This window comes from Molothrus ater, chromosome 2 (genome assembly GCF_012460135.2).
Source record: "Molothrus ater isolate BHLD 08-10-18 breed brown headed cowbird chromosome 2, BPBGC_Mater_1.1, whole genome shotgun sequence".
Lineage (NCBI taxonomy): Eukaryota > Metazoa > Chordata > Aves > Passeriformes > Icteridae > Molothrus > Molothrus ater.
In genome coordinates this window covers 11,296,986-11,315,562 of record NC_050479.2, presented here as the reverse complement: position 1 = coordinate 11,315,562, position 18,577 = coordinate 11,296,986, and the positions used below count along the sequence as shown (strand labels likewise).

General features: G+C 40.9%; 1 protein-coding gene across 8 annotated transcripts in view; it reads right to left on the bottom strand.

Moving 5' to 3' along the window:
- Nucleotides 1–18,577, bottom strand: part of DMD (dystrophin) — a 1,044,614-nt gene that overhangs the window by 50,491 nt on the left and 975,546 nt on the right. For all 8 annotated transcript variants that reach the window (XM_054518613.1, XM_036378966.2, XM_036378958.2 and 5 more), the window contains 3 exons: nucleotides 11,765–11,966; nucleotides 8,344–8,429; nucleotides 5,578–5,735 (listed from right to left, as the gene is read on the bottom strand). In XM_054518613.1, the coding sequence (XP_054374588.1) occupies nucleotides 5,578–5,735; nucleotides 8,344–8,429; nucleotides 11,765–11,966 (446 nt within the window). The remainder of the gene's footprint in view (nucleotides 1–5,577; nucleotides 5,736–8,343; nucleotides 8,430–11,764; nucleotides 11,967–18,577) is intronic.

Sequence of the window (18,577 nt, the reverse complement as noted above, 5' to 3'; positions counted from 1 at the left end):
TGAATTCATACAGTTCATATCTGAAGAAACAAGATCAAGCTGTAAAGAATATTAATGGTTCTTCTCTTGAACACATTTCTGTGCAACTCACAATTTTTATGGTAATAACAGAGTGAATCATAAAGCAAAATTCATTAAGGCCTTTCCAGCTTACAAGTAACAATTTGTTATGGAGGACATTCAAATTCATTATGTTCCAGACATCTGTTTTTCAGTATTTATTCTGCAGAAACAATGGGGAAATAGGAAGTTGGGTGGTGCTAGCATCTTTATGCAATACTTGGGAGACAAGTTTTTTGTTCGTCCCTCTCTCTTCCTCTTGCTAGTAGCTGAAAAAATATCCTATGCTATATTAACTTTGTCTGTCCATAATAGGAAATATGCTACAAAATACAGTTGGGATTTTACATGAACAATGTGGTATGCTTTTAGACTGAGGCAGATAATACAGCAGAAATTTCTGATTAGCTATATTCTGCTTATGTGCAGTGTAGGAAGTTGACTGGAAATAAATTAACATTGTTAATTGAATGATGTTTTTCACCCTGGGTAGAAAGCTTTACATTGGTAAACACTGTTTTGGACAAACAGAACTGAGGGATGGGATTCTTATAACTTGGTAAAGTTTAAAAATGCAGAGCAGCCAGTAACAGCAACCCTGTGTCCCCAGTCAGGAGAACAGACCCTGTTCACCCTCATCTTCCCCTCCTGCATTACACTTGATTGCATTGACAGTCAATGCTTTTAGTGTTGTGGCAAAGAATAATAAAATAAAATAACATGAAACCCAGAAGTTAATTAGTTTAGTTTTATATCATCCACACTTAACAAGCATCTTCCTGATCCCCACCCCTTAAACCATTTTAAAATAGCTTCTGAAAGCAGTTTACTTGTAGGACTCCTCAAGACTGCCTCCAAAGTCAGGCACAGGTTCACAAAATCCTGCTGAAATAAAACCAGAATTGCTGTTTTATGACATTTACAGCACAGCAGCTTGAGGAAGGATTTGCTAGTTCCCTTTGGCCAGCTCTCTGTTGTCAGAGCCAGGAGCAGAAGAAATATCCTATGAATAGAAACAAGGGCTGCCTGAATCTGTTAAAAATGATCGAGTCCCTCAACAGTAACACAGCACTTGTAAGTTATTTTCATATAGACTTCATATAGACCTGTATATATAACTATACACAGTTATTTGTACATAGTACTGGCATTTCCTAACTGCTTAAAAATAAAAGCAATAAACAATGCCTCAAGAAACAATTGTCCAACCAATTCAAATCACAGCATTTATGGCCAAAGTCACTTTCAGGGTCCTGGCCCAGGATTTGTAACACCCAAATGCAACCTAAAAGGACTAACAACTCTGTTTTGGATTTTATTTGCCTGAGTAAATGCACCAGATTTGGACACACTTCCATGGTTTTGGAAAGTAGGCTGATCTTGCCTTACCATTAATCAAGTACAAATCTCGTAATGAAGACTATAAAATACAGAATATTAAAATACTTTGCTTCATCAAAGTGAAGTAAAACAAGGTTAAAAATACATGTATGAGTTAACTGCACATATTTTACTACTCCTTAGCTTCATCTGTTCTAGTTTTTAACATCAAGTACTCTAATTCAAGTATATCCTTGAAAGAAAGCATACTTAAAGCATTTTATAACCAAGAGCCAACTGTCCAACATTTTACTAAGAAATGGTGAGGGACATTTTCATCTGAGCTGCACTCTGCTCTCTCATCACATTTCTTCAAAGTCCCAATGTCACAGTAACTCATCCAAGGCAGTAATGTGAATTCCTAGGTCCTGTTTACACTATATGAGGAAAGCATATTAATAATTTTCCACTGTGATTAAAACCGTGTGTCCTTCACTCCATATCATTTCCCTATCCTGTTTACTTAAAAAATCTACTCATCACAGAACTAAAAGGAAAGTCCCTTCACACTGCAGCAACACTGAATTCACTCAATTTTTCATGGATCTATAGATTGCTTTGATGCATTCTGAGCTTAAGCAGAACTATACAGTCTTCAAGTGGTCACTGGATTAAGCTCTTTGCTCTCTAAACTTAAAAGCATTTTTTCTTTAAAATCTCAAAGCAGAAATTACACACCCCTGCCCCAAATAGGAAAGATGAGTCCCATGATATCGTTCTCCTCCCAAGAACTTCTACCAGCACCTTCCTGCAAATGAAGAAAACTACAGAAAGCACAAGGCAGTGCTGGGGGAGGGAGAAGTAGCAGGAAGACTGGAGCAGCAGCCTTGGGAGAAGGGGACCAATTCTCAGGAGCAGAGGTGTGCAGCAGGCAAGCCTGCTGCCAACAGCAGGGCTGGGCTCCTCCCTGCCCAAACCTCATTCCCAAGGACTCACCCTTCAAAAAGCAGGAGAGATTTCCCCTGTTATCTCCGGGAACAGTAAACATCCCCTTTTTTTCTGCTGCTGTGCAGACAGACAAGGCCGTTGCCAGGGCACCTAACCTAAGGGAGCTGGGAGAACCACTTCTGAAGCACACAATTGTTGCAACTCTGACATGACTGCAATTATATTGCTGGCTTATCATCACCAGAAAGAAGGAAGAAAAAAAGGAAGAAAAAAACCAAAACTAAAGAAAAAGCATTCCTCAACGTGGGCGTACAAAGAAAGACTTAAATTAGTTCCCATGCAGTAATGTAAACTATGAACCCCCACAATATTCTTCAAAAATGAATTATCTTGCTCCAGTAACAGGAGGCTGCTGGGAGCAGCAGTACTGCCTGGCTGTCCAGCTTTTCCAGCCTCCCTGTCTCCTGGGCTGCTCCATGTTCCCCCCACCAACATTTCTGTGCTTGTCCCCAGCCCGTGGGTCCTGGTGCCCACCATCCTACACTGAAAGGATGTCTCAGTGCTCCCCTTCTCCCTTTCTCATGGGAAGTTCTGATCTCTTTCCCCATTTCCATTCCTGGCTGCTCCTTTCTTTCATGCCTTATTCTACCCCCTTCATCATTATTATTCTTACTGCTGTTCTTACTGTCATTCCCTAAGAGTCATCCTTATTTTCCAGTCCTTATTTCCTTCTTCCTTGCCTTCATTAGGGCTTTCCCTATGCTTGGATTTCTGTTCCTCTCCCTAGGACTCCATCCCACCTATTCCTCTATCTCCCCTCCTCATCTCACCCTCCCTCCCCCTTTCTGTCCCTCCAAGAAGATCTCTGATCTGCTGCAGTCCAAATTAGAAACCAATCTGCACTCTGAGAGTTAAAATGAAGCTTCATCTGGAGGAAAAAAGAGAGGATGACATTTCTCCTATTGCAGGTATGGAAAAAAAACTATTTTTCAGTGCAGGTAAGAGAAGGACATTTCAGGTTTTCTGATGCTCTGATTTCTGAGCATGCCAAAGGCTGTGTCCAGCTGTGCTTGGGCCGTTCCTAGAAATGCCAGCAGCTGGATGTGGTACAACTTTCAGCCTGCTGGCATGTCTTCATTTCTAATGACGACGTTGCTAACTCCTTTTGTTCAAATAAACAGCACAAAATCACAGAATCGCAGAACAAGCTGAGTTGGAAGGAACCCACAAGAATCACTGAGTCCAACTCCCAGACCTGCACAGGACCATCTCCAAGAGTCTTCTCCCTACTTTAAAAAAAATGGGTTTGGTGTGTTTCATCACTGTGATTTTATATTGTTTTATTCCTAGTGTAAACACACAGAATGGCAGCCTTCTTAAAAAAAAACCCTATGGTTTTGCCAGATTCTGAGGTCACTTTCCTTACCAATTTTTCAGTGATGCTCTAAAGCGCTGTTGACATTCACTTGGGAAAACGACGGAATCCGGTGAGTCCTAATTCCTGAGGAAGGTCATTTGTACAAAATTTTTACCATGGATTTGCTGCATAATCATTTTGTGTTGGTGTCACTTGAAAGCCCAACATGGATGTCAAGGCTTGAAAGCACCAGCAGGGTCTAACACAGCTATCAACATTACTGTGCACAGTTTATGAGCATGGGTTATTCACCCAGGACACAGCCCTATAAAACAATCATTCTGAAATGGCATTAAATACTGATAAGAATTATAAAAGGTCATGACATGAATGACAGAAACAGTAAAATGTAAATCCTGCAGAATTAATCTGTCACAGGAAACATCAAAAATACAGAAAGTAAATGTCCCATCAGAACTGAAGTTTGTGGTGATTTTAGTATTAGATTCTTTTCGAAGTCATTGTGTGTATGCAGTCTACTTCCAAGCATTAATATTCATTGAAAACACTTGCTGTGTTTTGCTTACTACAGAACTGAAACTACTACATAATGAAACTTGAGCAGCAGGCAAAAAGGCAAACAACTCCCCCCTTCCCCAAGCAAACAAAAAAATCCCTCAGGGACAGTGAGGAGATGGGAAAAGAGCTTTCTTCCATTGTAATGCAGAAGATGCATTTAGAGTTAATCACAGACCATACATTACCTCCCCTCCTCTACCTTTTCACTAAGCAGCTGTCTTCATCTTGTGCATTCTGCTGGTGCTTATGATAAGGATGAATAATTCCCTTAACTCTCTTCCTCCCCAGATTAAATAATTTACAAGTTTGAAAAAGAGCCTCCAGTTTGCTGTGTATTCCTCAACAGACAGGACAGGAATTCTTTCCGCACTCTTTAAAAGAAAACTGGTATTATCCATTCAAGGAGTGGAAGGAGCTCATCGAGCACTCCTCGCCCCTAGACAGCACTGTAGGCGGTTGCCTATCGCTCCCCTGGGCACCTGGCTGTCACTGCTATGTACACGCCCAAAATTCAGATAAACCACTGCTGTACACCTACATAGCAGCAATAAACAGTTATCTACTGTTGGGCAATAGAAAACTGTAAAACCAGGAGCTGCTGCAACAAAGACTTACACTGTTTGCAGGGCTCAGTTCCAACAGGAGCCCCAATGACAATTATCTGCCCTCTGAGCTAATTCAAATACACCTTGTCAAAGAAACAGTTTAATAAGCCAAAGGGCACTACCATCACAGAATCACAAAATAATGAGATTGGAAGAGACCTCTAAGATCATAGAGTCCAACCTATGCCCTAACACCTCCACTAGACTATAGCACCAAGTGCCATGTCCAGTCTTTTTTTAAACACATCCAGAGATGGTGATTCTACCACCTCCCTGGGAAGAGCAGTCCAGTACCTTATTATTCTTTCGGTGAAAAATTTTTTCCTAATATCCAACCTATACCTTCCTTGACATAGCTTGAGACTGTGTCCTCTTGCTCTGTGTGTTGCTGCCTGGTGGAAGAGACCAAACCCCACCTGACTACAACCACCCTTCAGGAAGTTGTAGTTGTAGGTGACCTTACTGTAGAACAGTAAGGTCACCTCTAAGCCTCCTCTTCTCCAGGCTAAACAACCCCAGTTCCTTCAAACATTCCTCACAGGGCTTGTGTTCCAAGCCCCTCAACAGCCTTGTTGCCCTCCTCTGGACATCACATGAACCACAGTACCCTAATCCTCATCCCAGACTTTCAACCCTCCTCAGAAGTACAGGCGAGCTCAAGACAAAATACCAATCAGGAAATTCAGAGCCAGCAAAACATGGACTTACAAACTGGAAGCAGCTCCTGACGCTGGGCTCGATGTTGCTGCCCCCGAAGGAGGCCACCTCCCCCAGCTGCCGGGGGATCTGGATGGAGTCGTGCAGCAGCAGCCCCAGCCGGCGCTGGTCACAGAAGCCAGTGGAACTTGCCACTTGTTTGAACAGGTCTGGAGGAAGGAGAAGGACACCAGAGGTCAAGCACTGCCACCAGGATGTGGCAAGCAGCCCAGATTTGTGTCGTTTCCAAAGCTCACAGGTGCGGTCAACAGCCTTGGAGGACATGAGCACAAATAAAACTTCCATCTGGCTGCTTCTGTTCCCATAAACACTGGGGTTTTTCTGTGAAATGTGAGTCTTGTGGTAATTTTTAATAGTGTTACTGGCTTGTGCCTGGGAAGAAAGGCCACTCTAACACAGCCCATGTGTCATTACTGGTAATAGAAGCAGAGACTCGGTAACACAGCTAACTAAACAGCAGGATCTTCAGGCCACAACACAGATGTCTAAAAAATAATGTTTAATGGTAAAATAATTTCATACAACATAGAGTACCTTTTCAAGTCTTAGCAATCAACATACAACTCAGAGAATCCATTTCTCTTCCAGATGAGTTAAAATGATAACCAAGAGCTGCCTAACTTTTGATATATGTTGATCTTTTAATTCAAGAGAATTTCTAAAATAAAATAAAAATTACAATATGGAAGAACCTGCTGTCCATCAGAAATTTTAGTATCATATTAATTTTTAGCTTCTGAAGTGAAATGTCACTTGATGACATGTTCTGTTATTGCATCATTCTAGAAAAGAATCCTTACAGGACAGAATTATTATCCCTGCATAAGCTCAATTTAATTTGAAGGGAATTAATTATACTACATATATATTGAGGAGGTTATAGAATTCATAATAAAAGGAAGAAACAGTTTATCATTACATAAAATATTTATTTGGCAACATCTCTGTTGACAATACATTACCTGAATAAATTCTCCTTACTTTTCAACAGTTAAAAAAAAAAAAAAACAGAGAGCAAAATAAGGCTAGAATAAAATAATGCTCTTTTTTTGGAGTCACTTTAATATTTTACCCAACACCAGGGACACAATTATAAAGGTGCTTCAGCACTTCTCGAGATAACTTTCCTAGCACTGCTTAGACACCTGTTTTCTTCCAAAGGAATAAAGGAACAGATAGAGAAAGGATTAGTTTTTAATTACATGAATGTCACTCTTGCAAAGTCTAGTTTTAAATGAATAATTCTAGGATGAATGCTTCCATCACCTCTGCAAGCCTCAAGACTTGTGCTCTAGCACAACCAACTCTGCTCTGCTGCACAAATGAGACAAAAAAATTGTAAGGGGTGCAAGTCATTGCATACTTGCAGCAATACTAATGGCAACTGCACTATGACTTCAGCATGGATGGCAAAGCCAGACCACAGCATGACAGACACAATTCCCTCCTCTCCCACAGCTATTCAGCTTTCAATTTCCCCATCATTAAAACATTAAATGTCCTCAGCAAGGTTATAGGACACTTAACAGGTTATGCATTACTGTGCACACACACTGCAGGATAATCTAAAATATGAATAAATGTTTTCCTTTATAACTTTGATCATCTTAGATGAAATACAATTTTGAAAAAATCTGTACTAATTTTTTTAAAAGATTTTTTGAATATTTTTTCTTAACACCCACATGAAACATCTAGAAATCTAAACTGTGACATTCATTGTGATTGCCCTAAAATCTGATCCAATTTCACATTGTCATGCACAGACCCCACTGTTGGTACTGTGGGGTCTTTTTTCTCTTTAGAGTTCTTCAGCTTGCATTAGTAGAGAGTAAAATGGTAACAACTGAAGAAGAACTGCTATCGGGTCAAACCCTAAAGGTTAAATTTTCAGTGGTATTTTTAAGTGCTTTAATGAGTAATACCAGTTAATTCAACAAGAAAGTTACTCTTGAGAACTACATTTATCAGTAGTTCTTTTCTGGATCCTAGTCTCATTAGTGAGCTGACTTATTAGTCACGTAAAACTAAGACTGCAAGTGGAATTTTTTCAAGTATTTCTTCTCTTAAAATATGCAAAATTTGCCCACCTTTAGTATTTATTTCTTAGAACTTATTTATTTAAAGGTAGCAACTATATTTAAACACAATGTACATAATAAGACTGACCACAATGTGGGAATCATTTTAAAAAGTTAATATATTTAAAAATAGTGTAATGCAAGTGTCCTGTAGACATGCATTTTTGTGTGTGAAGGTGTGCTGAACCAGTGGTCTCTAAAGGGGTTCTTGTGCCTCAGAGACTGTTCAAGACAGTCCATCAGGGTGCAGTAAAGAAATACTTTTTGTACAGATAATAAATTCAATTGAAAGTTTCAAAAAGTGTTTATTTACTCTTTATCACATCCTTCTTAACTTTCTACTTTTGGTATGCTTTATAATGTAGACAATTTATTAGTAGAGAAGTACATGTACATAATTTATAAACAGATCTACATCTATTGGAGGTGCATGGTCGAAAGTTTTTCTGCTGGGAGGGGTGTGATCAAAATTGTTTGGCAACCACAGAGCTAAATTACCTAAAACTACAGAGAACAAATAACTTAAAAGTACAAGGTGAAACAAACACACTTTGCATCTGCAATATCTAAAATAATGTTTCTGTATGCTATTTAAATGTTTATTCAATAAAAAACCAGGAGGAATAAAACAGGAACACAAACAGAAGGTGAACCCAAAATAACTATATCGACTTACATCTGTATTTATCTTCCAGGTGTGCTTTACAAAGGGACACGACACCGGTTTTGAAAGATAAGACACGGATCCTTCCTGTTCGACCCCTAATGGAAAAGAAACACTGGCTGATAATAAAATCCAATCATGTCATAATTTGTTTACTATAACCAAGTTCACTGCAGTACTGTAGACTTCATAAATTAAATCTCACAGACAATACTCAAGCTGGATGGTTATTAGTTAAGCTAGAAAAATAAAACATTGCTGTGGCTTCACAGGCATAGCTGAACTGCAGTGTGCTGTTGTATCAACTCCAAGTGAAATGGTCTCGATCAGAAATAACTACTCATCTCCTTTTTTATAAAAAGAGTGAGTAAAGGGTCTTTACACTATGCTTCCTTGAACAGGCTTCTCTATCAACTGCTGCTGAGTGATTCTCAGAGATGAGGTCCCCTGACAGAACAGCAAACTAGTCCTCTTGCCAAAGACAATATAGCATTACTTCCACCAGAAATCCAATGTAGCAGTCGCTTTTAGAAAGTCTTTGCTTACTGTCTGTCAGCCATGCCCTGACTTGCCTGAAAAGGCAACAGGAAGCCAAGCACGAAAAAGCAGCCTCTGCCAGAAGTGTGCAGTGACAGAGACACTTGCAATATGTTCAGGTGAAAGATAAAGCCTGCCTAGAAATCATGGCAAGGCAGGCAGGCTGTACAGTTATGCCATTAACACCTTGGTGTGGTTTCTGAGCTCCTCCTGGCAGAGCTCAAAGCTCTCCTGTGCAGTGCCAAGGGGCTGGCACACTCCAACCAGCCCCTGCTGCCTGTCAGTCTCCCCTCCACGCTCACTCCTGCCTTGTAATGTGCCCACATTACTACTTCTGCTTTCTAATGCGACAGCGCGAACAACATCCTCCTCTGAGCTGCAGGCAACTCACTGACAAACCTTCACATCTTCTCTCACTCATCTGCTTTAACTCCATTTACTCCTAGTTGCTGGCTTCCCCCCCAGATTTGTGTTTCTGATAGCATTTTAAATATGTAACATCTATTGCAAACAAAGACATACACAAAACAGGAGGCTAATGCCTAAACCCAACATTTCTGAAGCAGAGACTTATCAACAGCTTTGAAGCGTCACCTCTTGTAGAGGCAGGCCGTGCTCATGCATCAGGCTGCACCACAGGTAAAGATGCATGTGGTCTTTTTAATCCTATGAAAGAGCTGAGGAGCCAGCAGTGCTCATTTACCCACACATCTCCCCTGCAAACCCTACAAAAGAAACCTGTGGACAAAGCCAAATTTAGAATTTGCAGCTTTTTATTAAAGAATCTTACGTGTTTCATCGTGAATAAGAAGCATTTGTAGTTTACCTATGCTTTCCACACTCTGGTCCTTTCACTCCTCTCCCTCAAATCTTTTCCAAATTAATTATCATCTGTGCCCTGAGAAACTCCTCCTGATGAATACCAGACTCATGCAAATTATACAAGAGAAGAATATAGAATAATGATTGCTCTGCAAGGCAATTAAATTGAAACTTGTACGAATCATGAGTTGTTCAGTTCACTCTCCTCTCCTCCCAAGTCAAACCAATAATTTAGCAAGCTACTGCAAATGAGCATGAGTGACTGATCAATTAAAACAAATCCGAAATGTGCTGGATTTGCAGAGCTGTACCCATAATTAGATCAGTCATTGACTGTGAATTTGATTAATATCTTTACAAATGACAGTTTTCAATTATAAGAAAAGTAAAGATGCAGTACATTTAATTAAACGTCTCTGGTAGCGTTGTGAACTTTGGTTGATCTCTGCCTATTAAGTTTACAATGAAAACTAAACACATGTAACCCCAAGGTCACCTCTCTTACCAGTGCAATTTAAACTTGAATTTTGTTAAAATAGCTACTAGCTTTCCTCACACATAAAACACCTCTGTGTTCCATTGTGCCCTGCAATATGCAGCTCCTCAGCACACCTAGGGAATTGCCTGGAGGCAGATAATTATAATTTCTAATGTTGTACTTGCAGCACAGTGCAACATAAAGAAAGCTAGACTGGACATGGCTAGTGGACATTCCACATCCAAACTGGACAGTTCAGCTTAGGAGCAGCCAGTGGAATGACCTTTAGTTCCCTCTCTGCCTCTTATGTGACTGATACAGATTAATATCCCTAACACATATTTTGTTTTCACTAACTGGGAGTCCTCATCTATGTCTTAGTTATGGTTCATGGTAACTAAGAAGTGGATCACTGTTCTGTGAAAGCCAAAGCAGATTAAACAAATAAAACCTGGCTCTTGAATGAATATAGCCCCGTTCTCTAGTACTGGTAAACTATAAGAAACATAATGTAATCTGGGTAATCCACAGGATACTGCAGCTGCTGAGGGGATGTCACAAAAAACTGACTTATTGGAGGTGATCCTTCAGGAAGACATGATCTGCATAAATCTGTACTTTCTTTTTGCAGGTGATCACTAAAGCTTCACTGCTGTGACAAAGGGTGGATGGAAGAACAATGCTACGGCCCTATAACAACAGTATGGTTCAAAATGTCAATGGAAATACAGTAGTTGTCCCATGACCTTCCAATTCTACAGGTAAATGTTTATTCTGTCACAGAAATGAGCATGTCTGGCTGGAAGTGGCTGATAAAAACCTTAAAAACACAAAACTGACTTTTTAAAGATTAAATTCTCCAAATACAAATATAATGGCTTATTCTAAAATGAGTGTACAAACATATGTTGGAATTTGCCTATGCATCATGAGCATTATCATTAATCACTTAAAAGGAATACCCATAAATTTTCTTCAGGTATATTTAGTCTGTTGTGTTTATATTCATGGGTACACTTTTTAAAATTAAAATTTGAATTAAATGTTTCTCAAATTTTCTTACAGCTACAGGTTGTAAGCACATTAGACAAGAGATGACCCTCTTCCATCTTTGAAAAAGAATGATAGATTGAGAGCTATAGAAAATTGACATATTTGAAAAGGCTTAACATCCAGAGGTACAGACAGGCAAGAGTTTATACAGTGTTCATTCTGTTGCTTCTTGATAATTGTCTTGAATTTCTTTATCAAAATAAATTAAAATGCCATGTAAAGTCATGACTACTGTGGACAGACATGCAGTCACAGAATTGGTCTGAACAAAAAAAAAAATCTGCTTAAAAAGTTGTTTTCCAGCTCTCTCATTACCTAGCTTAGTAAATCCAGGATTGTAAGCCTAACCAAGGCTTACAATTTCAGCTAAATGCAGCCATTAAACCATTAGGTTTATTAAACTTTCACTTCAACTACCCATTTTTCCAGCTCTAAGCCACCCATGCTATAATGAGGCAAACAGCTCAACACATCTTCCCCCTCCCTTTGTGCTACTGGGAAAGCTTCTGGAGCTTTCCCCTGTCCTGAGCCCCCCATACATACGTGTCATAGACATTCAGAAGCCAGTTGAGGCACATGTCCACGCAGAGGGGGACGTTGACCAGGTTATTGTGCTCTTGCTCCAGTCGATCGTAAATGGTGGTCAGGCAGTTAATGATCTGCAGAATGTCCATTGGCTGGTCATTTTGTTTGAGGTTGTGCTGGTCCAAGGCATCACAGGCAGCAGACAGACTCAGGAGATCCACTGTTGAAATAAAAAAAAAACCACAACCATAAAGACAAAAGAGAAACAGTGGTTGTATTACCCACACCCAAAAAGTAAATAGAGCACTGTACTTGGCTTATGTGCCTGGCCAGAGGATGTAAAATGTCCTCTGAAAGTCACATGCAAGACTGGTTTCAGAACTCCTACAGATGCACTGTTATTTAGCTGTGGCCTTAGAGACCAGTGTGTATCTGTTTCATTTTTAGCTGTAAACTACTTATTATGCTCTTGGGTCCTATGGAAATATTACACAAATAGCTGTGCAAGTAAAAACTATGTATTTCATGCTTTATGTTCCTACAGATAGACAGGCTAATATTTGATTACTGCACTCACCAAATGTGCTCTCACCATAGCACAGGTCATCAGCTTTCCTGAGATGCACTGCCCATTTCTTAGAGAAGTCAAGCAATCTTAACCAAACCAAACTCCACAAGGAATATGCAAACAGATCAGAGCTGAACCATGATTAACCACTTTGTTACTTTTCCTCTAGTGAGGAGAGTGGAAAGAAGGTTCTGGAAACACTACATATCCTCTTTCAATATTTATTAATTAAATGTATCCATTTTAAATTCTGAAGAGCATTTATAATTATCAATATCTCTATGGCATTACAGAGTAACACATGTTTCAACTTATTAGTCAACATGCCACAGAGATTTTTGTCGCAGGCATTTAATTTTTTTTTTTTTCAATTTAAGTCTGTTGAATTTTGAAATGCAGATGTCCAGGGCAAAACTGAACTTCCCTTTCTCAGCTCTTAACCTCTGCAAACTAACATCAGCAAGCAGCATCACACTTAGGGCACACAAAATCATGGGATGTTGGCTAACAAAGTAAAGCTGGAATAAGAACAAAAGAAATCAGAAAGATGAGATAGTTGATGATGATCTTCTGGCTGCCCCAGGAAAACACTTCCTAACTCCTTGCAGTGAATTTCCAGGGTGTGAGCAATGGGGATGTTGAAGCCCAGATGCTGTTAATCCTGCTCACACTATGAGCAGTCACACAGTGCAGCACAATGTAATATGACCCAAGGCAGTAGCATCTGGTCCAAAATGAACTGGCCAAAATCATCCAGGAAATTCTTCACGAAACTAGAAAATGAACTGACTCAACTGCAAGACCAGTTTTTCTCTCACTGGAATAAAAAATGTGCTTTCTTCAGTTCTGGTGAGCGGCATCTCTTCATAATGTCAAAAAAACCCCTACATAATGAGCAGAAGCTAAATGCAGAACACCAAATAGGAATTTTTTTAGAACTTGATCCTGTTTAAGGGCACATTTGGCAAATTCACACTTGAGTATCCTGTTTTACCCAGGATGAAACTGCCCCTTTGATGTCCTAGTGGGAGATGAGAAATACTTTAGCTGCCCTCAGGGCTGGTTTGCAATGCTGCTTGGACAGTACGCTGGGATTTTGCAACTGCCAAAAGAATTTCAAGAGTATACATTTCATTGGAAATCAATAGGGACTTACTTCTGCTACTAAATCCCTTAAACACTTCTGAAAATTTCATCCTCTGGGCCTAACATACCTAGTGCTAGAGTGAATAAGGAAACTTTGGAATGCTATCCCTATTATTACACCAAGAAATTTAATTTTGACTCCATGATTTTGTGCAGAGTTTTATTGGAGTTTTTGCTTTTTTTCACATTAGCATATAGACATTTATTAAAATAAAGTATTTTGGAATATTATGTTTAACCTTCTAGCGTAAAAATATAGCTATACTAAGGTCAGTGTTAAACCCTGCAAAAGCATCAGATCCGTTCCTGAGCATCTCAGAAAGATGTTTTTCTTCTAAGAATTCATTAGTCAAATTGAAAATAGAGCACAGCCCTCAAACACCTATAACTGAGCTTTTAGGCTGAACTCTCAGTTCCTTTGAGACTACGAATCATCGGTAATTAAATGAACCCCTCAGGCGTCTGAGTGGCAGCATAATTATATATGCAGCTACTGCTAAACATGGGTCATTCCACTTTGTGAAAGCTCTTCCATTAATAAACAGCATATTCTGAAAAGCTTTTCAGCCCACTCTTCATCAGCCTCCTGTCCTATCCGAAGTTTGTAACACGCAATTATCTCCTAACAAGCAAAAAGCACTTGCCAACATGTCCTGCTTTAGGGAACCTCTTTTTGTGGGAAAAAGGAAGGCTCTGCCTTCATCACGTTAAGATCCTCCTTCATCTTTCCCATCAAGACTTTAGAAATGTGTGTGGGGGGTCCTCTCCCAGAACATAGAACTGCATATTTATTTCCTAAAAGCAGATACGAAGGCCCTGTGAATGACGGACTTGCACAAGACAATCAGATATGTATTGAAGAGCTGAGTATTTGGCACCCTGCAGTGATCTGAAAAGCTTTACTTTACACACCATTTTGTGCTTTGCACTTCTTGTGGGTTCTCTGCCACTCTTTTACACTTTTCTATTTAAAATTCCAAAACTGACTCCAAAATCTGTGTGAGCAGTGGCTTCTAGCTTACTTTCAAGTCTAAATCACTTATATAAATATTTCTGTGGCCTCGAAGGCAATAGAGAAAAGGTTAGGATGTTTTTAACTAGACACTGCCAGATTGCAGGAAAAGTATAAAAGACAACATGGAATAAGTAACCAGTTGAAGGACAGAAGTGACAATTAATAGGCAGGAGAAAGTGCACTCTAGAGGTCACAAACTGAACTTAGGGAAAACCCAACATATGGCTGGTAATAAAAAGTATAAATGGTCCTCCCAGAATGCAAGATCATCCTCTCTGTAACCTTCTGCTGTTGGCTGACACATTAAAAATATATTTAATCTAGTCTGCATACAGTTAAAGGAAAAAAGACCCCTAGCAGAAGTTCTTGAATATTTTCTTTTGCTGCATTTCCAAGAAAAGTTTGTGAATACATCTCATTTTATTGATATCACGATGTCCTGATGTGGTTTGCACTTGAAGATCAGATCTTTAAAAGCAGCAAAACAAGAAAGTCATCATGCTTTGATGTGATTATCAAAGGAATCCATACATTTAAAAAACTTGGAGCAATAGTTACACCTGGCATGCTCACAACAATTTTGAAGGCTGAAATGATAAAGCCACATACTAAAATAAGACAACACATAAGCATTTATTTTTTAAGGATTGCTATTTTCCATATTCTTCTTTAGGTTTAATATCCTAGCATCTTAATACTCGTTGGGCTGATTTATGAACTGAAAAGAACTAAAATATAAGTACAGCTCCCTTTTTAAAGTGTTTCTACTCCTAACACTGAGAAGTAGGCTGTACCTTTACTTCTGCAGGCCTTCTATAAAACACGCATTTTTAGAGTACTCCTCAGTAGACAAAAATGCTCTGTTCTCTATGAAGTTTGCAGAAAAGAAGATCTATAGATATATATATAGGCATATACGGATATATATATTTAAAAACTCCTGCAATTTTAAAACAGAAATGAAGAGTAAGAGCTGAAAGCAGCACCTACTGCAAGTGGGATTTTGGCTTTGCGTAGGAGCCCTGAAACTCAGCACTGTGCTCTAATTCTACTATTGCCAAAATGCAGAAAAATAATTTTGTAATGAGTTGAGGTTTTAAAAAAAACCTCATTAAACTGAGTTCACAAGCGACACTGAAATGATAGAATACACAAATACAATGATGGTGTCTCCAGGCAAAAATATTTGTAAGAACAAAGCCTGCTAACCAAATTCCTTAAATGCTTCTCCTTAGATACAAGTACGAAGAATGTGCTAGAGTAATCAGTGTAAGCGCCACTCTGAGAGCATCAATTCTCTGAGAATTTACCTAAATGTAACCTCAAGAGATGAACTGACTTCAGTTTGCTCAGCTGGACAGGGGAGGGAAAATAGACAGAAAAGCTCATGGGTCGAAATAAGGACAGGGAGAGATCACTGACGAGTTACTGTCACAGGCAAAACAGACCCGACTCGGGAGAATCAACTGAATTCATCACCAATCAAATCAGAGGAGGATAATGAGTAATAAATCGCAAATCTTAAAACACATCCCCCAATTCCTCCTTTCTTCCCAGGGTCAGCTTCACTCCCAAATTCTCTACCTCCTCCCCTGCAGCAGCAGCAGGGGAATGGGGGTTGCAGTCAATTCATCACATGTTGTTTCTGCTGCTGCTTTCTCCTCAGTGGGAGGATTCCTCACACTCTTCCCCTGCTCCACTGTGCAGTCTCCCACGGGAGACAGTCCTCTACAAACGGCTCCAACGCAAGTTCTTCCCACTGGCTGCAGTTCTTCACAAACTGCTCCTGAGTGGATCCCTCCCACAGGATTCAGTCCTTGGGGAACAAAAAGTGCTGCCAGCAAACCTGCTCCAGCGTGGGCTCCTCACCCAGAGTTCACAATTCCTGCCATGAGCCTGCTCCAGCACGGGTTTCACATTGGTCACAGCTTCATTCAGGCACCCACCTGCTCTGGCACGGGGTTCTCCACAGGCTGCAGGTGGGTATTTGCTCCACTGGGGAGCTCTACAGGCAGCAGGGGCACACCATGGTCTTCTCCACATGCTGCAGAGGGATCTCAGCTCTGGCACTTGGAGCATCTCCTCCCCCTCCTTCTGCACTGACCCTGGTGTCTGCAGAGTTGTTTCTCTCACGGATTTCCCCTCCTCTTCCCAGCCGCTGTTGTGCAGCAGATTTTCTCCCACACCCTTCCCAAGTACACTATCCCACAGGCACTACTATCACTGCCACTGATGGGCTTGGCCTTGGCCAGCAGCAGGTCTGTTTTGGAGGTGGCTGGCATTGGCTCTGTCAGACATGGGGTACATTTCTAGCAGCTTCTTAGAGAAACCACCTCTGGAAACAGCCACTACCACAACCTGGCCACAAAAACCCAATGTAAAAGTCCAAGATAAGTCCAGAATTATTTAATAGTAGGAATCGGTTATTGAAAAACACCTGAAGGACCCCAGAGTCACAGACAGCACAGGTTTTTGAGGGGAAAGTCCTGCTCAACAAATTTAATTTCTTTTCACAGATTCACATAGAATCAGAAAATAGGTTGGAAGAGATGTCCAAGATCATCAAGTCCAACCCATGCCCTAACACCTCAACTAAACCATGGCACTGAGTGCCACATCCAGTCTTTTTTTAAACACATCCAGGGATGGTGACTCCACCACATCCCCAGGCAGACCACTCCAGTATACTTTATGCCATAGTAACCCAGCTAGTTGACCAAAGGAAGGCAGTTTATGTAACCTTTTTTGATTTCAGTAGAACTTTCAGTACTATTTCTCACGGGATCTTTCTGGACAAAATGTCCAGCCCCCCGCTGGAAAAACACACCATATGATGGGTGAGCAGCTGACTCACAGATGGGGCACAAAGGGTTCAGTGAATGGGGGGACATCAGAGTGGGGAGCTCCACAGGGCTCCATCCTCGGCCCTGTGCTCTTCCATCTTCATGAAGGACTTGAACACCAGACTGGAAGGGACACTGAGCAAGTTTGCAGATGATACAGAACTGGGAGGAGCTGCTGACTCCCTCAAAGGCAGGGAGGCCCTGCAGAGAGACCTGGACAGATGAGAGGCCAGGGCAGTCACCAACCGTGTGAAATTCAACAAGGGAAAATCCTGGATTCTGCACCTGGGATGGGGCAACCCTGGCTGTACAGACAGACTGGGGAATGACAGGCTGGAAAGCAGCACCAGGGAAAGGGACCTGGAGTTCCTGGTTGATGGAAAGTTGGATGTGAGCCAGCAGGGCCCTGGCAGCCAGGAGGGACATCCCTGTCCTGGGGGCATCAGGGACAGCATGGCCAGCTGGGCAAGGGAGGGGATTGTCCTGCTCTGCACTGGGAGGCCTCACCTCGAGTGCTGGGGGCAGTTTTGGGTGCCACAATACAGAAAAGAGCTGTTAAAGGACATTCAAAGGAGGGCAACGATGATGGTGAAGCCGTGGGAGGAGGGGCTGAAGTCGCTGGGTTCAGCCTGGAGAAGACTGAGGGGAGGCCTCACTGCAGTTACAACTTCCCTGTCAGGGAAAGACAAAGGGCAGGCACTGATCTCTGCTCTGTGACCAGTGACAGGACCCAGGGGAATAGTCTGAAGCTGTGTCAGGGGTGGTTTAGTCTGGATATTGGAAAAAGAGTCTACACCCAGAGGGTGGCCGGGCACTGGAACAGGCTCTCCAGGGGAAGTGGTCACAGTACCAAGCCTGACAGAGCTCAAGAAGTGTCTGGACAGTGCCCTCAGGCACATGGTGTGACTGCTGGGGCATCCTGCCAGGAGCTGGAGTTGGAGCATACTTGTGAGTTCCCTCCAACTCAGAATATTCTATGATTCTAATACAGATAAAATGGGATGCAAAGTTTTGCACTTTCAGTCATAAAAACCTGTTACAAGTTACACTTATGCACTGCCAGCTAGTTACTTCCAAAAATTGTTTCCTTCAGTGCTGCACTGATTATGAATACTTCTCACTGCATATCACTCCAGTTTCTTTATACCACATTTCCACAGTGAGTGTGGCAGAAGTGCTGTACCATGCAAAGATGTTTATATTTCTAATCATAAGTCCTTCTTTGTCACTGAATTCATGTTGAAATCTTTCATTATGTT